This window comes from Merops nubicus, unplaced genomic scaffold (genome assembly GCF_000691845.1).
Source record: "Merops nubicus isolate BGI_N331 unplaced genomic scaffold, ASM69184v1 scaffold31162, whole genome shotgun sequence".
NCBI lineage: Eukaryota > Metazoa > Chordata > Aves > Coraciiformes > Meropidae > Merops > Merops nubicus.
The window spans coordinates 7,202-29,636 of NW_008596080.1; the positions used below are offsets into that span (position 1 = coordinate 7,202).

The window sequence follows — 22,435 nt, forward strand, 5'->3', positions numbered from 1 at the left end:
TCCTTGTCTTCCTTAATATCCAGAGAAGTAGGGCCTCATTGCTTCAGCTAATTATTCCACAGATACAGCTGTTGAAATATATTTTAACTTGTGTTTACATTATTTTATTCCAAAGGCCTTTGACAAGACTATTTGAGCTGCTGATTTCTGCAGCACTGAGTCAATGAAAAATTTTTAGCATGGTGGAGCATGCACATAGTCTCAATGAGGCAGATGATAACTTTGTTTAAGGTAATAGTGCTGAGCCTAAATAAAATGCGTCTTGCTCTCAAAAGAATATGTTAGATCCTTGATCTGAGTCCACTGGCAAAATGCTGGAGCTGTCAGTGGGCATTTCTAACATCCGTTTTCCTCATTTTACAGTTAAAATAATTGCTTTTTGAGTATATAGAACACCACAATAGCCAGCTCAGCTCCAGCAACTGCCTGGTGAAACCCCAGCTATGTCTCACCTGTACTGCCCAGTGCAGAGCTGTTTTGAAGTCCTTGTCCACCAGGGTCAGGTCTGCCCCCTTGTGCAGCAGAGTCTGAGTGTGCTGGGGCCTGTTGTGGAAAGCAGCCCAGTGAAGTGAAGTCATTCCCTGAAAACCACAAACCGGGAAAGCAAATAATTGTCACTCACAGGAGCCTTCAAGTCTCTGTAGGTAAGCTAGACAGTTGTGAAACTACTTGTGTCTGGCAGACTCTTCCCTCACCCTCTTGATTTAGAATGATTAGTAACATCTTCTGAAGTAGTGGAGTCATAAGGGGGAACCAAGAAATTATCTTTTTGGAGTTATTACAGAAAATGGATACACATACAAATGTTTCTTTTGTACTGTAGCCTGTTATAAGTAATGCGTGCTCAGGACCAGCTGGGGATGGTTCCTCACTGCTCAGTCTGGATCCTGTGAGAGAAGCCTGTTTTAGACTGCTGCTTTGGTATGACACAGTGTGGTGTTTATTTTAGATCTTATCTTTGATCCATAATAAATATTGGAAGCTAGTATTCTAGTTGGCACTGATCAGTAAGCTAAGAAACTGGCCCAGTGATGACAACAAAAAAGTCACAACGTAAACATCTCATGTTTACTGTTTATGGAGAAAACAGAGCAAATGGATCTGCGTTTTCATTCCATCTCAGCTGTGTTTATTCAGTCTTGGCAGAACAGAGAATTTGTGGCTGGTATTTGCACTTTCATCAGCATAGTTATACACACCTATGTTTTATGCTATATCCATACTGTTAAAAGATTAAAAAGTTACTTGTTTAATGTTTCTTAGAAATTGCCAGTGTTATTCAGCTGTAGTAGCATGTTACTTTGGGCAGGTGTTGTTTACTCCCTCTTATAAGCAAAAAATGCATTTTAAGGGTCTTGCCTCGTTTCCAAAATGATAAAAAGCAAAAACATGGAGCACAGAAGAGAAATTAAAACTTAAGATAGAACCCCATAAAGCCAATTGGCAACAATTCAGATAAAGTATGAGCTATAAAACATTGATACAGGCAATTTATCTGTGCATTGATAGTGGAAGCTGTTAGCAGTGATTTTCTAACTAAAAGCTTGAATGCCCTAGTATTAATTTCTATCACTCACCAGGTATCTTATAAGACTTTTCAAGTCCCCAGATGACTTAAGTATAGATGATGTCAAAATAGAGAAGTTGAACAAGAGCAGTTTTGTTTTTAGGTAGGGTCTGAAAAGCTTAATCATGAAGGTTTTGGTTTTGTAAAACCAAAATTGAGGGTAAAATTCTGCCCTAACTGAAATGTATGGGAGCTCTGCTGTTGATGTCAGTGGAACAAGTTTTTTACACAGGGGACTTAGTGGTCTTGGTGGACACAGTGTCTGTGAGTGTGTTGAAGTGCTCTTTCAGTGAAGTGATTTCCAGCTACAAAATGGGTCCTTACCCCTAGTCCTGGCAAAATAGGCAGTATCATTGAAAGAGGAGAAGCTACAATGTACCAGTCCAGCTTTCTGTCATTCACACTCAATCTGCTGATACGGACAAAAAATCATTGAAAAATCAACTTTCTATTTCTACTGCAGTCTGTTTCTACAGCAGAGTCAGCTGTAACTTCAGAGTGTGACAGCTGTCGGTAAGGGTCAAAGATCTCTCTAGTACAAGGACTCAGCTCAGAGAATGCAGTTGCAGTTGCTTAGAGAGAAAATAAAAGAAACAAGGCTTGATGATATAGTCACCTCATGTGTGATAGTCAGGCTAAAGACTTTCTGTGACATCTGGACCTCCACAGGATAATGATGCATTTCAAGAAAAAGTAATTATTTTCATTTTCTTTGAAACTGCTGTGTAGTAATTCCTGTAGGTGTCCTCATCATTTTACATCTAAAGCCCAGTTAATAATAATGATCTTTTAATCTTCTCCACACAATTTATGATGCCAAGAACTTGTATTATATCATCGCCCTGGCATAGCTCCCAAACTGAGTGTCTTATTGTAGTTAGTTTGTTCTAATTTTTAGCTTGCCCATGAAAGAAACCTACTTTTTAACTATTACCATTGTTGTCGTCCTTCCCTGTTCCCTTTCTTGCATACCCTTTTTCAGATTACTCTTGCAGCAGACATTCAAGATGCATGTGTGCCATAGATTCAGACAGAGCATAATGGCTGCTTCCTGTTTTATCCTCTATTTCTTTCCTAATAATTTGTGCATTCCACGTGTCCTTTCAGAGGACCAACGGAGCAAAGAGCATTAGCTGGTTCTGAGGGACAGCTCACACATGTGGGCCTGGTGCAGCAGGCAAAGGCTGTCTAGCCCACACCCATCTGATTTTTGCATGGTGATGCCACCCTTGAGTGGCATCTGCAGACAGACTACTGTTTGTGAGAGGAAGCATGAGACTGATACCAGCACTGTCAAAGCCAAAGACAGAGCAGAATATATTAAAGGTGAGACAGCCAAAACAGTTGTGCATTTATAAGTATATGGAGCAATAGGGGACATAAAAGGAGAAAAAAACCCAAGAAATGGGTGTGGGAAATATTGAGTGATACTTGGTTTGCTCAGATTAGAGGCTTTTTCAGGGAATGTTTCTTCATATTGTCGTCTCACAGCCTTCATAAGGAAACCCACAGAAAGCCCCAGTTGTGGAAACTATGAAACCTCCAGATGTGTTTCTTACTTTTTATGCATTCATGTGTTGGGGTGTTTTTCTCAGGTGTCAGATGGGAAAACTGAAGTGATTTACTTATGCCAAGAGAACAGCTCTATTAGCTCTAGTAATTTTTGAGGACACACATTTTTTCAGAAAACATGAATGTTTGGGGCTTAGTACTGACACTTGAACAAATATCTTCTCAGTGCCAAATGACAGCGAGCTGGACTAAAATTTCAAAATGGCATGCAGCAATGCATTACAGGAAAGCTTTACGGCTTGAAATTACGATCCATGGTTCCATGCGATTCATTAGCAGCAAAATTCTACACCAAGACAAAGCGTATGTCTGGTTTAGGTTGTTATGAGCAGTGTCTGTAAACCACCCAGTGGATAAGGAAGCTTTATGTGAAGAGGGAAAATTAACAACCCTGTGGTGGTTCTGGCACCGTGGAGAAGAGATGCATCCTTGAGCAACTGTTAGAGCGAAGAGAAACATGTGAAGAGACATCCAGAGTCTCTTGTCTTGGCTTCCCTATTTGGAGAACACCGTATTTGGGAAGTTAACACTCTCCTGTGTACTATATATACACACATATATTGGCAGAGCACAATTTCTTAAGGATCAGAAGACAGTGTAAATTTCTGTGGCTCCATGGCTTGTTCTGTGTAATACCAGCTTTCAATAATTTTCCTGGGAAGAGTACTTTAATGATGGGATGGTTGGTAAAGGTAATGATTTAGTCCAATGTCTAACTTCAGAAGAATCAAAAGCAATTATTGTTTTGGCAAGTGAATTAGAAGACTGATTCAAAGTACCTCATAGTTGGCAGTGTATGCAGAAGTTTTATTAGCCTATAGTTGCATCCCGTATAGTAGGGAAAATTACATAATGCTCCATGGAGTTCAGCAAAAGCATTATAGAAATTTTTGACTAGTGCGTAGTCTCATCACAAAATGGATAATACAGCAGCCTCTTTCTGAACAGCATGACTTGTATGCCCCCCTGAGCTTGGGACGGTGACTTGTAGCACAAGCTCACTCACCTCATTGTCCTGATGATTAATTTCACTAAGATTTGACTGCTGCAGAAGCACGTTCAGAAGCCTGCAAAAGCAATGACATAATCAGTGTCCTGTACTCCTGACTAAACCTGAAAAATTGATATTTTTTTGAGGAACAAAACATCCAATTTCAAGAAAAATCAATGATGGGGACAGGTCAGAGTCTTAGGTCTGAGCTTTGTCATACTAGACAAGCAAATAAGTCTTAGGGGCTTACTGTAACAACAGAAGTTTAGTGCTGGGAATTAAAAGCAGATTCACTAGGAAGAATTCTTTTGCTAATTTCCAAGCCAGAATCAGAATATGTAATATTATACATGTGTGCAGTTTTTGGCACCTTAACAATCCATTGTCATCCTGCTTTATAAAGTTTTAAACAAGTATTTGGCCAAATAATACAAACAAGACCAGCTTCTGTAAGGATTTTTCACTCTCATTAACTCAGAGTAATTTGATGTTGTGTACACGTGTGTGTGTATGTGTGCATACTATATATTTGCACATTCAGAGACCAATAATATTTTACAAGGCCTTACAGTGTGTTTGCTGGGATAGGGCCATTGTTACTGTATAAAATAGAGCAACACATTGGTTCGTGTTTTTATAGAACATCAGATTACAAACACTCCCCTCTGGTGGAGGGAACAGTTACAATTAAATAGTTACATGAAATACTCTAGCAGTGCAATGATATTTCTAACACTGCATGGACTTTGTTTTTCTTTTCCTTTTGGTATCCTATGAAGATGCTCTGAAATCGCTAAGGGTTTGGCAAAATGACTGTGCTTTACAGTAAGATGCTAAGTGTTTGGGTCAGGTACATGGGTGGACCATGTAAATGAAAAGGACCATCCTGTCACAGGCTGTAACAAAGCCAAATAGCATAGATCCTAATACCGATGTAAAGTTATGATTCTAGCAAAAGGAAAGATATATCCTTAGGGGATTTTTAGATAGATACGAGTGTAATGCAAACCTGTGGCTCATCTGAAGTTGCAAGAAACCTTAAAAATAAGGACATTTAAAAGTCATGCTGTTTCGCAAGGAAACTAAAAGATGATGAAGTGTCAAGGAGAGAACTCTGATAAATGCATACAAGCATGTGTTTATACCCATGCAGAGCAGACAGAATGAAAATCGCTTGCAGCTTTTAATCAGGACAGTCTTCAACAACTTCCAGTTCTGGACTGAGCTGTGCTCATGTTTGTGGATCAGATAAAGTTGAGAATGTTGTGACAAATTTGTCTGTTTGTTTGTTTTCCTTTCTCCCACACTGCTAATTTGTATATGGATACGAATACTTGTAAAAAGAGAATGTTACACCTCCTTTTCTAAGTCACACAGCCAATGACATAACAGAGTTATACTGTAGGAACTCTGAAAATTATGACATTTTAGGATTGCTGTGATTAGTTTGGTAAAAATTTGTAAACGGGAAGAGACATTTTGTGGTCCTTTGGCACAATGACTCAGAATCTCAGAAATTCAGTATCCAAAACCTGATCTGGATAAAAAAGTGAACAGAAAGAAAGTGAGATAAACACAATACGTTTGTAAGCACCATTTACCACATAGTTTTATAATCTGATATATAATTTTGTAGTTTAACCCCATATATGATCAGTGAAATCTGTGTATGTGAAGGAAATGTCAGTCTTTGAGTGTAAAACCTCTATCAAAAATGAACTTTGGCTCACCTATATCCTTAGACCATTACGGCAACACAGAGTCACAGAATCATAAAATCATAGAATGTTTTGAGTTTGGAGGGACCTTTGAAAGTCATCTAGTCCAATCCGCCTGCAGTGAGCAGGGCCTTCAACTAGACCAGGAGCCCCATCCAACCTGACCTGGAATGTTTCCAGGGATGGGGCATCTACCACTTCTCTGGGCAACTTGTTGCAGTGTTTCACCATCCTCACCGTAAAAAAATTCTTCCTTGTATCTAGTCTAAACCTACTTTCTTTTAGTTTAAAACCATTATGCCTTGTCCTGTCGCAAGAAGGCCTGCTTAAAATACTGTGTCCCTCTTTCTCATAGGCCCCCTTTAAGTACAGAAGGGCTGCAATAAGGTCACCCTAGAGCCTTCTCTCCTCCAAGCTGAACAACCCCAATTATCTCAGCTTTTCCTCACTGGGGAGGTGCTCCAGCCCTCTGAACATTTTTGTGGCTTGCCTCTGGACCTCTTCCAACAGATCCATGTCTTTCTTATGCTGAAGGCTCTAAAGCTGGACACAGTACTCCAACATAAGTGTTACCACTCTAATATGTACGTATTCAGTCATGCATCAGGACATTCTCTGATATTGATAGGACAATGGGCAATGGTTTTAAACTTGAGCAGAGTAGATTTAGATTGGACATTAGAATTTAGATTAGACAATAACGAAATTCTTTACTATGATGGTGGTGAAACACTGGATCAGGCTGCCCAGAGAGGGTCTGGAGGCCCCATCCCTGGAAACATTCAAAGTCAGTCTTGATGGGGCTCTGAGCAACCTGCTCTAGTTGGAGATGTCCCTGCTTACTGTAAGGAGGGTACACTATTTGACCTTTTGAGTTTTTTTCCAACTCAAAGCATTCTATCATTCTGTGATCTACTCTTAAAGGCAGATCAGTGACAATGAGCATGTTGGAAAATCCTCCCCCTAACTGTTCCAGGCTTGTCTTCTCAGAATGGGCCCAACCCAGCAACAAGGCAGATGAAAAGGAATTGAGCAACTGGTGGACTGTGTCCTGTTGGTAAAGTATGCTACATTTCCCTTTCAGGTAGCAGCATGTGCAGCATTGCACAAACATTGTCTTCTTTCTGTGGAGGCTTTGTTTAAGGATACTGACCTGTACTTTTGCCTCAGAATGTTCTCCCTGAGTGATGCATGAAATGAAGTACCAATGTGGAAAATTAATAAAGTTGTTAAAACAGGCTGGAGAGCAAGACCAGCTGAAGCGTGAGGCGGTCTAGGTTGGTCTGATATAGCAACAGCAATAAAAGCATAGATGTGGTGATTAAGTCACATGAACATTTTTAATGTTTTACCTGTCTTGAATGTCTTCCTATCTCTCCAGACATTAATTACTTAGAAGGGTTTTTAAAGTGAATATATTCAGATGTACAAATCAAAGTTTGTCAAATCTTCCTACTATCAAAGGCATGAAAAAGACAAGAAGGATTTTTCTTAAGACTTCTCGTGAAGACACTCTGTGGTTGTTATTCCACCTTCAGTAAAAATAGTTTTAAATGAGCCAGTCCAGCAAACCTCAGCTTCCCTTTTACAGGAGGGGCCCTCAAAGAAGCTGTTTCATTGAAAGCTTTTCTCACATTTGCCACTCTACTCAGAGCAGAAGTCCAGAGAAGGAACTTGTAATATTTCTTGTGGTTGAGGTGGTAGAAAGGTAATTGGTCAGGGGAAACATAGGGTTTCAAACTCTAATTAATATTCCCTCCCTCACCCTTGATCTTAAACCTTGCTTCTCATCTTACTTGGCCAAGTATTTCTGTTACACAAGTGTTGTACAATGTTTTTCCTTCTCTCTGCCCTCTTTATGATAACGACTAAACAATGGAGCAAGCCACAAGTGTTACTGTCACAGCTTATTTTCCTGACTCAGGCTCTGCTTTGGTCTGGGTACCTTGTGTTGGTGACTACGTGTTGAGATTCAACCACCAAATGCTGTTGGAGCGTGGGGCATACCTCACGTCAGGCTCTGCAGTAGCAGCGTGTAGTGGCAACCTCCCATTTTTGTCAGGTATGTTTTGCTTAGCACCATTTCTGAGCAGGCTGATACAGCCTTCCAGCCAGCCCTAAAAAAGAAATAGGAGCATGTCAAAGATGAAAGTGAAATGCATCAGGCCAGACTTCTGCTTGGTGCTTCTGGCATCTCTGTGTGACTGTAGCTATTTCTGCCAGCAGAGGAACTGGTCTTTTGTTTCCCTGGCAGTTTTCTCAGTGCTGAGAGTAGTTTTCCTTCTTTTCCAATCCAAGTCTTCCGAGTGTTAGACTAGCTCAGTTGTTAATTTCTGTGATGTGGGGTTTTCTTTACACGGCATTTTTTTTTTTCTGCAGCTGTGCAAGTACAACTGAGTAAGCAGTGGTTAAAAACTTGCTAATTCCTGCATCACTAGCAAATGCAATGCATATTCCTGCATGTGGATTTAATTATGGTGGGTTGGACCAAGAACGTGAGCACCTAATCTTATTCCTTTATGAGATTTTAGCAGGGATGGCAAATCAATTGCAAAAAATCGCCTTTGAGTGTGTTTTTATAATCATTGTTGCAGAGTTCTCAATTAGTGACGAAATTAGACTGAAAACAGCACCAAAACAGATGGGATGAATCAGTTATTGGACTAAAACCTTATATTCATCACCTCAGCAAAAAAAAGAGTAAACAATCTGGTTGCAACTGCATAAATCTTTCAGTGGGTAAGTCCCAGAGAAATCAAGCATCTGTTTAAGGGATTTGTTCAAACCTCTGCAGGCAATTGAGGGAGACTGGTTCCTCCTGTATAAACTATGTCAGATTAGCATTACAAGCATTTATACAGAAAAGGTGTAGAATGACAGAATCAGAATATCCCCGTTGCAGCTACTGATGCAAGTACAAGACCACCAAATTCTACATGTAGCTGTGGCTATGGAGCTCTTCTGAATTCAGTTCTCTGGACAGACATCACAGCCAAATGCACTCTAGACCTCTGATTATATCCAGCACAGAATCAGAAATGGAAACTTCAAAGCCAGGGTGGTTTAAATATTTTCCAGTAATTTCTTTTTTAGAAAAGAATATTTTTTCCCCTCTGGGAAAAGAGGAAGGAAAAAAGGAGCGTGACACTAATTACGGGATTTTAAAAAAATATCTGGCAGAGGCACTGTTTATTCTCAAGTAACTGGGGCATACTCTTGCACTGAATGAGACTGCCTGTTGTACTCTTTTGTACATTTATTTTCTGACTGAATATTGCATAGCTGAGCAGAAGCATTGTTTTTGTCCTGAATTTGCAGAAAGAAACTAGATGCGAAGGGTGTGATTTAATTAGGTTGCCATGATATCTGTTTAAAAGAACGGGCAGTCATCCAGCCATAACTCATACCATGTAACGTGTGTGAACATTCCTTCCCCTTTTCTGTCCAACTAATAATGGAAGTCCATGGTCAGCCCCTCTGCACAACTAACTTGGTCTCTGTCCGCTTTCTAAACCCTGAATTGCCTCCAGAGGGGAGTAGAAGACTAAGGAGAAGGGGACCATTCTTGGGTGCTTCAAACAGAGAGCACCACATCTCCCTTCCCAACCTCTTAGCTGGATGTCTGCCCTTGCTATCACTTGCCTAGGGGGTTGGTTGGAAGATTGGATTGCTTATGATCTGAGTTTCTGCACTGGCACCTGCAACATCTTGACTTTAAGTTCTTCACCTGGATATCCTAGGTCCATCACTGTAATGAAAAAAAGCAATGCAGGAAAACATGCCTGCTGACCACCAGAATTTGAGGTAGGAATTTTCTCTCTGAAGCACAATAATTTAATTCTGACAGTGTGAAAGGAGAAATTAATCTCCATATTAAGAACAAGAGAGGGCTTTCCAGTGCATGGAAACAAATGGCTTTCTTGAAACCACAGAGAGGACTCTGGATCTAGTGAGATCCCCATACTATGCACAAAAAGGGACACTCTGATAGGTGTCCTGAACATTCTCTAATAATCGTTGCTTCCAGCTTTGCATTATAGTAAAGTTCACAATTTCACTTGTGTCTAGAATGAAATATTCTGTACTTTTTTCTTTCTGTAGTATAAACAGAAGTCTTATTTGGTCTGCACATTTACTCCCTTCACTCCACATATCTTTCCACCCTACTCGCCCAAGTCTTGGTACCAGGTAAGTTGCCAGAGTTAAACTGGTTCGTCCACAAGCATCTTGAGTGTTAATATTGGCTCCCATCTTCAACAGAAGCTTCACTGTATCAACCTGGCGTCCGGACACAGCATGCATCAAAGGTGTGCAACCTGGGGAAGAAAGTCAAATGTTCCTTTAAAATTTTTATTTTGCCAAGGCCATAAGATAGAGATATTTTCTTATTTGCTAATGTTAGCACTGGCAAAGTAACAAAACCTTTCCCTGACAACTGTCCAACAGTTGTACTCAGCTTTTTGTAGGCAGGAAGCAACTGCTATGCTAGTTACTGACCACTGATTTTAAAAAAAAGCATGACTTCATTAGCAAAAGGTCTTGCTTCATTAACTCTCCTTCTGGAGGGAAAAGTGTTTTTCTGTTGACAGGCTCCCAGTAGGAACTGTTGGCTTTGTACACTGTTTTGGAGGCTGATACTCTTCAGAGTGACTTGTAGCAAGATGGTGGTTGGCTAATTTTCCCAAATCCCAGCTTAATTCTGTCACTGTATTCAAAAGATTCATGAAATCAAGCCCTGTCCTGTGCAAAGGTGTGTGCATGTGAGCTGGTGCTTTCTATAGGCAACAACTTATTTTAAAGACTGGATTTGCTCTAGAATAGTTTCTTATCTGTTGTCATGAGATTTATTTTCTTTTTATATTCTGCAAACAAATTCTGTGCTGGAAAAAATGTGAAATCTGCATTCAAACCTAATATTCAAATTCTGTCATGAAATATTATGATATCTTTTAATTGCTTCCTCTTCCTTTCATTCTGTTAACTGCTGAATAGCAGCAAGAGATTTTCCTGCAGAACCTGACAGAGCAATTTAAAATGACTAAGCTGGGAATAAACATGAATATTAGAAACTTCTGCTACTAGAAACTTCAAACCCAACTGGAGGGTAATTATTCCTACTGTATTACAATGAGACTGCTGAGCAAATGTGTGCTATTCAACCTGAGGTTATGCAGACTGCCATACGTGCAGGATAGGAGCCATATGTTTAATCTCACAAGGCTGGTCTTATGTCCAACCTCGCAAACTTATTCTGGAGCAGAAATAGCGTTTGCTCATCAGTCTGTCTCCACCTGTTGCCCTTCATATCCAGTCCCTCTCCCATTAAATAACTGGACTGAGAATATTTTAGCTTGATTAAGTGTTTTCTCTACTGACCAACAGACGTTTTAAAGATAACAGTTAGGATATCTATAGTGCAGGAAAAATTGGTAACTTGATCAAAACTCATGAAGACTAGAATAAGCAGTGTTCATATAGATCCTTCAAAAGAAACTGCAATGAATAAAGTCTTCCTTGAGAGAAGCTTCTAGAGATCTGTGGTTGTAACTCACTTGGAAAATAGATGCATATAAAATCCAGCCATGGGACAGCAATTTGTAATACATTAAATAGTAACTTGAACACAAAATGAAAAGGACCACAGTCTCCCAGGTAAAACAGATTATTTTGATCATTGTACTGCTAACCCTTTGGCAGACAATTACGTGATAAAATTATTCAAGCTGTGTCTTTGTCCATACTTTTTAAGTGCAAAATACTGAATCCGTCTACTCTTGAGATGTGCAGAATGTGTATTTAGCTCTGACAATTTTTTTTTTCCCTTCCTTGAGATGATAACAATTTCTCAACATGTCCCTAAAGAAAATAAAACAGAATCAAGATAAAGTACTGTGTGACTACAGCAAAACAACTTACTTGTGTCCGTATTAAAAAAATCGTATGACCACGGCAGGAAAGAAGCATACAAACTGAGCATTTCCTGTGGATGTTCCAAAGAACAACTCAAATGTCTTATATTCAGCTACTAAATATAATTTTCTGAACACAAAAATCAGGACAAAAAAAAAAAGGGGGGGGGCGGAAATTTAATTGCAGGCTGAAGCAACTGAGCCCTTGAGAACAAGCTCAGCATTCATTTACCCTCACTGTCGCAGCACTCCAGGATGGAAGGATCTTCTCGAATCACTGCAGTTAGTGTGTTCACATCACCATTAGCAGCTGCTTGGTAAACTACAGTCAAATCAATCTCTTCTGTTGCATCACCTGCAGGGGAGGAGTATGTCTGTGAGTAAGCAGAGAGCAAGTACAACTGATTAACAGTGAAAATAATGACATTTATTTCACTGAGTTTTTATGACTGTGTAACTTGAGGTGGAACAAAGTGTATCTAAACAGCACTTTGGTTTTTGTTAGTCATCTAAAATTTGTTTTTCATCATAACTTATTCCAAAAAGTGTCAGACATAGACTGGGAGAGGACATATGAAAACTTCTGGAAATTTTCCACTTCTTATAAGAAATCATAACATTAATGTAACATGACTTGAAAAACAGTGAAGTAATAACTGAACTAGCTCATTATATTGCTGGCTACACTTGGATAGGATGAACCTCAGGACACAGGTGTTTTCTGTTTCTAGTGACATTGTTATTTTCACACTAGTGAGAAGACTGAGGCTTTTCACTTCCTTTCCTTACAGTGTCCAGCAGAGTTCTCTTATTAGGAGAGTGAACTTCCGGCAGCAATGGTTTGTGTTAATAATTCCTGTAAAAAAGGAAAGGTAGACTGTATTTTGGAATCCAGAAGAGGTTTATTTTTTTGGCAGTTGCAGTATGGCATATTGTTTAAAGCAGATGCTTTGCAGGACCTATTCCCTAAGGCTCCTCAGATTTTTCTTTCTAGAGAAATGAATGTGATTATTCTTTCTTTGTTTCTTTGCTGGTTATTCCTTCCAGACTGCTTCACATGACTACACCTCCCTTGGAATCAAGTGAACTATTAACCTGTCTAGTCTAGGACTCAAAAGAGTGGATTTTTTTTTTGGTGCAGGGTCAAAGTTGATGTAGTGACAAAATATTCTGTGTACATATTGTTGGTCAGCCATGGTCTCATGTTTAATTTAAAAAAGAGTTTCTGATCTTTTAGAAGAAATACAGCTGCAGTGAGCTGTGCTGTTCACAGTGGCTAAGGGTCAGAACTAGAGAGTGTAACTCTTGTCCAACCACTGCATTACCTTGTTAGCAGGAAAAAGTAGAACTGTCACATAAATCACACTAGAGAGCTGATCAAAGGAAAGACAGATTAAGTTACTGGTGACTTTTTCTTACTGTCATGTCTTCTGGAGAGAGCATAAATACATAAGCTGTGCAGAAAAAAAGGGAGATGGTTTAAAGAGAATTTGGAAAGTTAGTAAAAAGTCTTTATCATAACCAAGCAATATATTATTATTAACATATTAATATAAACTATATTTTAAAAGTTGTCATATAAATTTTGGACTGATAAAAGATTTTAAAAGGTAATTTAAAATTAGTAGCCACAATTTTCACGTTGTGGTCAGAGGTTGCAGCTGAACCCACATCAACTCCATGCAGGGATTTATAGCCCAGCACAATTACCCACGTGACCATCTCTCCCTAGGATTCAGTTATCACTCTTCTCTTCTCTTCTCTTCTCTTCTCTTCTCTTCTCTTCTCTTCTCTTCTCTCTTCTCTTCTCTTCTCTTCTCTTCTCTTCTCTTCTCTTCTCTTCTCTTGTTTAAAATTACACATTTGATAAAATTAATAAATGAAAAATGTTAACTTGATTCATTTTCTATTGAGGAGTCTATTGCTGAGGAAACTGTTCATTTGGCTCAGAAGCTTTGGCCTGTGTGCTTGGGAGATCAGGAGAGACTAGGAGACATGGTTCCTCGAGAGTCATCTCCTCTGAGGAGTCATCAGCACTGACTAGTATATGAAAAAATGAGTGACTTTACCGCAGGGCTGATTAATCAGATTTCCTTATTGTGACAGATCTGCAGAGTGCTCTCACAATCAGTACACTCAGCAAAGACATGTTAAGAACAAGCTCAAGTCTGAGCTAGTAGAGGGTTGTAGTATGGGCTGGGCAGAAGGCAAAGACACAATTCAGAGGTTCCACGCTCGTTGTGCTCCTCTTGTGTATCTCCTGGAGATACACGAGGTGCCAGTCATGAGCACTGACACAGCTCCTCTCACAGCTCCGTGTGTGAGCTACTGCATAGGAACGGTACAGAGAAGATGCTGCTGGCACTGGGAAAGAAACCTTCAGAGGTACTGAGACAGACAGTGGATCAAAGGAACTCTCACCTCTTTTTATGCATTACACATGTAAATTTTGTACTTCTTGCTGTTTAGTCTTGTAAGCACTGTTAAATTTTCCTGCTATGAGTCAAGAGCAGAGCAATCCAGCCATAAAAGGAAGCTTCATCTCCAGAGCAGAGCAGTTGCCTACCCGGCAGGCAGGATGACAGGAAGATGAGGGCATGGATGCATACATGCATGTGGATCCCTGACTCCCTATGTCTTTTTTCATCTAACAAAAGGATGTGGTACCTTCCCCCCCGTGCCTTTGCTTCTGCTGGGCTGAATCTGCTTCCCCCAGAGCAATTATCCTCCTGTATAAGGAGAGTAAGTAAAACTATGGATGGATGGATGGATGGATGGATGGATGGATGGATGGAGGGATGGATGGAGGGATGGATGAAGTTTTCCCCATGCCTGCTCTTGGAGAGCACAGGCTCCACTCCTTCTAAGGGACAGTGGCATGGAGCCACATCCAAGATTCACACTTCCCATCCCTGAGTCCTGTCTCTCAGAGCAAGGGGAGGCAGGTGCCACTCTGCTGGCAAGGGATACTGGCCAGGAGGAATTGATGAGCACCTATATCATGCATCCGCCATAAAGCAGACTGACGCTAATTCTGTTTCTGTGGGGTGGCATAATTTCGAGAGGAGCAAGGGTAGGGAGAAACTGCAGACTGACACAACAGTGACATAGAAAGGTCTGGAAGAGTCTTAGTGAGAAAAGACCAAATGACACAGATTTGTGACATATTCTTTTGTAGCTAAATTCCTCAGAAAGAATCAAAGTTAAAAGCCAATCTATATGAAATATGCAGTGTTTGAAAAGTATTTAATTTCTTTAAGACAAAATAATTTTAGTTGGTATAGGTCGTATATAAAGAAACATGCAGAATGGCCACAGAATTCAGAGCAATGAAATTATACTTCTTGTGACATTAATTCTTGTCTGACTCTCCTATGAAGAATGCATGTTTGACACAACTCAGCTGATGTGTTGCTTTACAAAGTCCATGTTAGGTGTATATAAGTGCCTGCTTTCTCCTCCATTGAATTTTAAAGGTCTAAATAAATTTGCTGCAGTTTAGTGTATGAGATTGTGACAATTACTGATTTAGAACTTGGTAAACCACTAAGTTTTGAAACCAGAAGGCTGGATAAGAGGATAATATATGTTCATTCTGAAGGAGAAACATTCATGTATATAATTTACACCCCTCTTTCCTATAAACCCTCTTGTCTTCACCAGTAACCAAATGCCTTGTGTGATTTCCCACCGCTTGTTGGCAGGACATAATACTAGGCAGTTATTTGATTTTAGCATGTCAGTGTCAAAGGTCAGCAGGAGGTGAATGGGTGCAGTTTTTGGAAATTGTCATTTGCTCTCTAATATCATGGATTTATTAATTGCTTAAAAAAGTTATAATCCCTGTGTGTACCTGGCTCTGAATCTACCAGTCCAGGCCCTTGTCTGTCTTCAGATAATAACATTTGAAGCCAGGTTCCACATATTTAAATGGCACCAGCAGTGTTAGGAGTGGAGGGGTTTCTGATGTTGCTTGGCTTCTTTGTCACACATTGCCACTGCTCTTACTACTGATAAGTATGATACGTTATTAATGAGCAGTGCCATAGGAAGCGTTGCAGAGAGGCAGTATGATTTTTGAGTCTCAGAATGTTGCTTTTTGATCTTTAGCTAGAATAGTTTTCTGATGAGTGGGGTGGAGAAAGATTTTGTAGGTAGGGTAGGATTATTTTGTTGGATCCACAAATATTGCTCTGGCATGTTTGAAAGCTAGTCTGTATTACTATGTTGTTATCAATTGCTCCAGCGAAAGATATTCTCCTCCTCCTTGCTAAAAAGTTATGCTTTCTTAAATCAGTAATGTGCCAAGACATGAACATGCTATTTAGATAAAATCCACCATCTACTGTAAATTTTGAACAGAGCCTACTTTCCATTATTGTGTGTTGTCTGCTTCTGCTCCCCATCTACCTCCCACACAACTATCAAGGAAGGCAAACAGCCACAAATCACCTAGTGATCCAGCATCCCTGCAGTGGTGCTGGAGGGGAGACGATGAATTTACCTGGAGGGGACCTGCCTGCTGATGAGGTGCTGTGAATGGAGTGTGACATGGGGCTGCAGATGTTGCTGGAAAGGACTAAGAATAGACGAGCGTGGAGAGTAGCCTGACAGGAGGAGGGGTTGCAGGTTAGGAGCAAGGGGAATTAGAGGGAGATGTATAGATGGATAGATGGACGCATAGGCATGCCAACTCGCTCACTTCTATCCTGGTTAAGGTGGTTTGGGTCAGGGTTTCCTCTATTGCTGTCTGCCTCCCTATCCATCTGGCGACTTGGTTTCTTCCCCAGCCCAGGTCATATTCCAGCCTCATTCCTGGCACCACTTCCATTGGCTCCCTGGCATCCATCCCACCACTCTGAGAGTGCAGGGTATCTCCTCATCCCATCTCAGCACTGCTGGGTTGGCATGGGGCACAGAGCATACTCAGAGTGCCTGCAGGAGGAGAGCTTGAGAATGGCTGTTGGGACCCGCAGAAGCACAGTCAGCCCCACACCTCTGACCTGTTGGGGAGAATGCTCTTTGTGTCATTTGCACATGAGCTAGGAGCTCCTGTCTATTCCCACAGTATAGATCCCCCTTCTCTTGTTACAATTCCCTTCCTCCTTTACCCTTGTTCATAATATTTTTTTATCTCTTGTCACTCAGTTTTGGTCAATGGCTTCCCAGTCTTCCCCATTTACTCAGGGTGGGGTCCTGGCTGGGCTGGTGTAGACCAGTAGTCTCCAGACTTGTTCAGGCTTTGAGTGCTACTGTGGCTGAATGGCAGCCGTAAGTCCATTGCTTTACATAGACTGTATTTACTTTGGGTTCACCAAGAAGTGCAGGGAAGCACGAAAGTACAACTTGTGTCTGTCTTCCTCCTGCCCTTCATCTTTTTTCTATAGTCAGGACTTCGTTATGGGGCCATCAAGGCTGTGTCAGCTTGAACGCTTTGCAGGTGTGCACTGGAAAATGTGGCCACTGCATACAAATTATTTGGCAAGTTGGCTTAAAGTGAAATTTGTTGTAACATGGATAATACAACAATGACAGCTTCCTGCTTTGGGAACATAAAAGGCACGCCACTACATTCCTTGTGGTGGATTAAGCCATAAGACATACAAGCTTATAATGGCAAATAAAGACGTTAAATTCAACCATTTAACTTGAAAACAGACAACAGGCATTTGTATTTCCATAGCAACCTTTACCATGTAGAAAACCTTCATGTTGGGTCTTTTCAAGGTATCTTAAATTCACAATTATGGAAATATTTACCTATACAGCAAAGGTTTGCTGAAGCAGCGTTGATCACTTGTCAGCATCTAGTCCTTTAATGCATACAAATGAGTGGACTTCAAAAATCAGCTTTTCTTAAATTTTTGCTCCATTTTAAACTGCTCTGTTTGCTAAAATTGCCATTGTTTTTGTGTATATGTCCATAAGAACACAAAATATCATATAACAATAAATGTGTACCTATACCTCTCAGTGCTAAGCACAAAAGCAAACAGATGCTGTTGCTATTCTGATGAAAAATTTCATTTTAAAAAAATCACTGTAGCAATAGGGTGAAATATACATGTCTAAAACTGATGGGAAAAATTCCTTTATGTGTAACCAAAACAAATCTCTATGAGACCTGATTCTTTTCCAAAAATTCCTGTTATTCATTCTGTCAAGTAATTTCAGTACGTATACGTGGGAGGCTTGTGAAGACCAGAGGATTTTGAAATTAGTAGCAGTTGACTTACCTTTGTGCTGATCAAACACTGATGAGGAACTGAAATCCATTTTGGTCTATCTCATTATTTACAACCAGAGCAGACAAATGCCATCTCCAGGGTTTTCAGGGGAGAATCCCATATATCCCAGTAAACAAAGCAACGATAGCTGTCGCCAGTCTTCTTGTCAGAGAATTAAACTTGCTTTACGGCTGCAGGTTGTTGTCAAGGCAAGGACATTATCACCAGTCTGATGGGAACAGTATATTCTTATTTGTTATGGACCCTCTTAAAATGACATCCCTGGAAGATTAACCGAGCTTCAGAAAAACCTCTTAGCTTCAGCAAGTGAAGCTGCCTACGAGCAGCTCTGAGAGATGCTGCAGCTCACCCAGCCTCAGCAGCTGAGCGCTGCCCGTAGACAAACAAGCCTCGCCTTGGAGGGTGAGTGGGACTTGGCTGGCACACGGAGCATGTGCAGAGCTACCAGCACAGGTCGGTGCAGACATCCTCACTGTGCTGGCTGAGCGGCATGTGCTCTGCTCACAAGCAGGCTGCCTGCAACACTGCTGTCTGCATGTGTCTGAGGATAGTTTGTGAAAGGATGCTTTCAGAGATTACGTATCTCCTGGTTTAAGTCCTGCATGGAGAACACAAATTAGCAAGCCTTTTCTGTCTTAGCTGAGTACTACTTACCTACAGTTAGTTAAAGTACAGTGTTTAATGAAGGGATAATGGGAGAGAGCACATTGCCATGGCTGAAGTGAGTAGTGACAGCTCCAACAGCATAGTGCCAGTGCAACAGGTTTAATACGTCATTGCAGATGTTCCGAACCCCGTGTCTACCAAAGCTACGGCAGACCCACATCTTCACACTATTTCTTCGGCTGGGCCTCTGGCTACCTAAGTTGTGAGCACAGACTCTGTACTGTAAAGGGGAGGGGACCCTGGTGAACTTTGCTTTTTGCTGGGTTGTTTCCCAGAAATAACAATAAATGGACTGACTTGGAATTTACCTAGAGCAGTGGATCACCGACAGTACCCAGGGGCTGGTGGATGGAAGGGATATAACAAGTTTACTTAGCACTTGTGCACTAGAAGAAACACATCACTACTGCTAAATAATTCAAACTTATATATGAAAATCAGGAAATGCGAGAAACTTTTGGCCCAGACAGGACCTACAGTAAAGCTACGCCCAAATCTGGTCACCTTAAGAAGCCTCTAGACTTTGTTCACTGTATTTATTCTATTCTGGTGTTTTGACCAACTGCCATGACTACTATAGATGCTAGAGACATAACATACATGCAGACACTGTAGGAATTGTGTCTGGAACTGATTCACATCCCAAGCATCTGCTTCTGAACCTAAATCCAAACTATGTGTTTGGAAAAACATAGTATGGTCTAGGAAGCAACACAACTACAACAGCTTGAAATGAAAGACCAGAATTGAAATTCTCCAGAATGTGGCAGCGTAATCTGCTTAAGGGTCCTTAACTGTCAAAAGGCATGTGGTGGAACTGTAGAGCCAGAGATTGGTTCTGCTTTCTCTACTGCTAACTGGTTCATGCTTTGGGTCATCTCAGGCCTTTTGTTATATTGAGGAGGGATCCACCGTGTGGCAAGTGCTGTCTGTGCAGTCTGAGAGTAGAGTATTAGTTACACAGACAATCAGCTCCTAACTGGCATCTTCTTGCCAGAAGGGTGGCGTAGGGACTGGCACTGGCAGGTCACAGTCCACTCCATCCAGTCTACTACCCCAGCTCTGCTCAAAAAGCTGCCATGGCTGCTGACTTCATGGAGGAGGCACTGGAGCTGGAGCTGTCTCTTTGGCCAGGCATTTTGAACAGCAAATTATCACTCCTAATGATCTTCAAAAGACTCCCAAAGTGGCTTTTGGTTCCTGCATCTGACAGGATGCACTTTGTCCTCTGTATACACAGGTTTTCTAACCCTAGACACTGCTGCAGTGCTGGTTACAGGGTTAGCTCACCACTCCACTGTCATCTACCTAATCCAATCTATTAAGTACTCAGAGTTTTATCTGACCATTTATCATTACTAGGTCTCTGTCCTACCACACTACTCCTGAGATGGAGGCAATGGGCTTTGAAGATAGGTGATCCAGTCTTATTCTTGAATTAGCCTGGGAATGAGGTTCATTGAAGCTACGTAACCAGGGAATCTGGCAGCTGATTCCTTGTAGGTCCCATGCAGGGCACAATGTTCCCTGTAGCACTATGCACATTTTCCAGGGGCTCCACTTGCCTTCAGATGTAGGTAAGCCAGGCATTTCCTCTGAGACAGGTGTCCACTGCACAACAGGACTGGGTGTTTGACAGCCAGCAAATCCTGCCCTCTACATCCATGAGAAGAGAAGCAAGGTAAATGCTTTAGCAAAACCTTTCCCTGTGGCAGATGTATTACAGCTCAGAGGGTGCAAAAAAAGCTGAGATTTAGGAGTTTGGCATCAGTCATTGACTTCTCTGTATCTTTTCATTCCTTCTTTAGAAGGCTTGAAAGAAATGTCTCCAAGTTCATCAGGGCCTCCTGTACTCAGTGGCTATGAAAACAACCCTGGCTAAGGATGGCAAAGCAACAAAAGTGTTGGAGCCTGATCTTGGCAGCAGATACAGATGATAAATTTAATATTGTTAGTTTACATTTTTCTTTAATTTAAGCAAAGTGTTCCTGACTTTGTAGTAGGTAGTTGGATTTATTTTGGGTGATTTTTTTTTTTATTTTAAAAAAGTGTTGAAGAGAGAGAATCAGAAGCAAAACCTTTTTGTGTGTGTTTATTTGCCCACATATGCCTATTCATCAGTGTTTGGCTGTATGTAAGGGACTTAACTCTCCTTCTAATTGTTGTTCATTAGGTGAATGCAAAAGTTGTGAGACTATGGGGAATGGTCGAGACATATTCAAATGTTATGTAAATGTTATTTATTGGGGTGCAAAGCAGGGCTGAAGACCGGCATTGGAGAGACCGAGAGATCATCGGTGCTTACAGCTGACAGTACCTGCTCTGTGCCACAGTGCCATCCATCATGAGAATGGACTCAGCCTACATACCTGTCCTCTCCCCGCAGAGGACATTGGCAAGTGGGCGAGGGTTCTGCGTGCATTTCACCCTGACCCAGCCAGTGCTTCGGAGGATGATCTCCTGCCTTTGCAAAGCACCTGGCCCAGCAGTGCCCCCTCTGTAAGGAGCACTGCCAGCTGCCAGCACTGCAGAGGCTCAGCCCCAGGGCTCTAGTGTCTCCCTGCTTTCTTCACGAGTGTACTGCAAACCTAAACACAAACGGGTGTATTGTACACCCTCTGTGTTGCTTGGTGAGGAGGTAAACTAGTCAATGGAAGTCAACATGAAAAAATGGATAATGTCAACATTCTCTTTCGATTCCTAATGAAATCCAGTAGTAATAATCTGATTATAAAGTATTTAAAGTATCATGATACATGCAAACTAACTGCTGATTGGATTTGGAGCTCCATCCTGAATGCTGGGAGTGTTAGCATCAAGGTCAAATGTATGTATGTGCAGAAGTCAGACGTTGAGGCAGGCAGAAGGATTCATCTGTGCTCTCTGGTGGGGACTGATCTGGGGTTCAACTAAATGAGCAAAATCTCTGTTAAAATTTCAGCAGATAAACAGTGACTGAAGAAAGGAGAATAAATCACAGAATCAGAGAATGGTTGGAAAGGATCTTTAGGATCATCAAGTCCAACCATTATCTAACTACAAGGCCAGTAACAGCTATATCTTAGAGGTTTCCCCCATGAAAAGTAAGACAGAATGAGGAACTGTTCTGCTCTTCTCCCTGCTTTATAAGGCCAAAAACTTTCTCTGCTAAGTCAACATGACTTTTTGCTATTTACTTCAGTGGGATTAGGGCATCTTGCATTGTATGATTTATTTGGATATCACTACATCTGGTGAGACAAATTTAGTAAGAATCATGCTTGACAGTATGCTCTGTAATTACAGCATGTCTGTTAAACAGTAACTGGTTTTATGGATATTGTTTTCCCAAATGATAATCTAGTTAGTTTGTAACTAACTAAATCAAATTGAAATTTTTTCTCTGATTGTTGTGCCCTCTTCAGAGGGACTGATGAGTCTCACAGGAGTTTATCACGCTTACTGTGCTGTAGCTTTTGATTGCTACCCTCCAAAGACTTCTTCATGATATTTTCAGGTCTAAACTGCACTCCATACCTCTGGCATGGTGTAAGGCTGGTTTGAAGCGCCTGATGGTGTGGACAAGCCAGATGTGCATGTGGAGGAGCAGGCTGGGTGGGTGTGGAGACCTGCTGAGTCAGGACAGTCATGGTGCAGGTATGTTTGTACTGGGTGCACACCTCTGTCTGCAACACCAGGGAGACAGAGACAGGGCATGTCACATTTGTAGCATTACATTGGTAAAGGAAAACTTACATGCAAAATATTTTATTTTATTTTATTTT

The 22,435-nt window shown here is 41.0% G+C and overlaps 1 protein-coding gene across 1 annotated transcript; it reads right to left on the bottom strand.

The window, feature by feature from the left end:
- Positions 1–452: 452 nt before the first annotated feature.
- Positions 453–18,033, bottom strand: LOC103769107 (ankyrin repeat domain-containing protein 55-like; the record flags this gene model as incomplete). The annotated part of the gene is made up of 6 exons (XM_008936282.1): positions 17,994–18,033; positions 11,990–12,112; positions 10,034–10,164; positions 7,856–7,965; positions 4,146–4,206; positions 453–581 (listed from the first exon to the last, which is right to left on the bottom strand). Coding segments are annotated over exons 1-6 (594 nt in total), but the record flags the coding sequence as incomplete, so codon positions are not given.
- Positions 18,034–22,435: the final 4,402 nt, after the last annotated feature.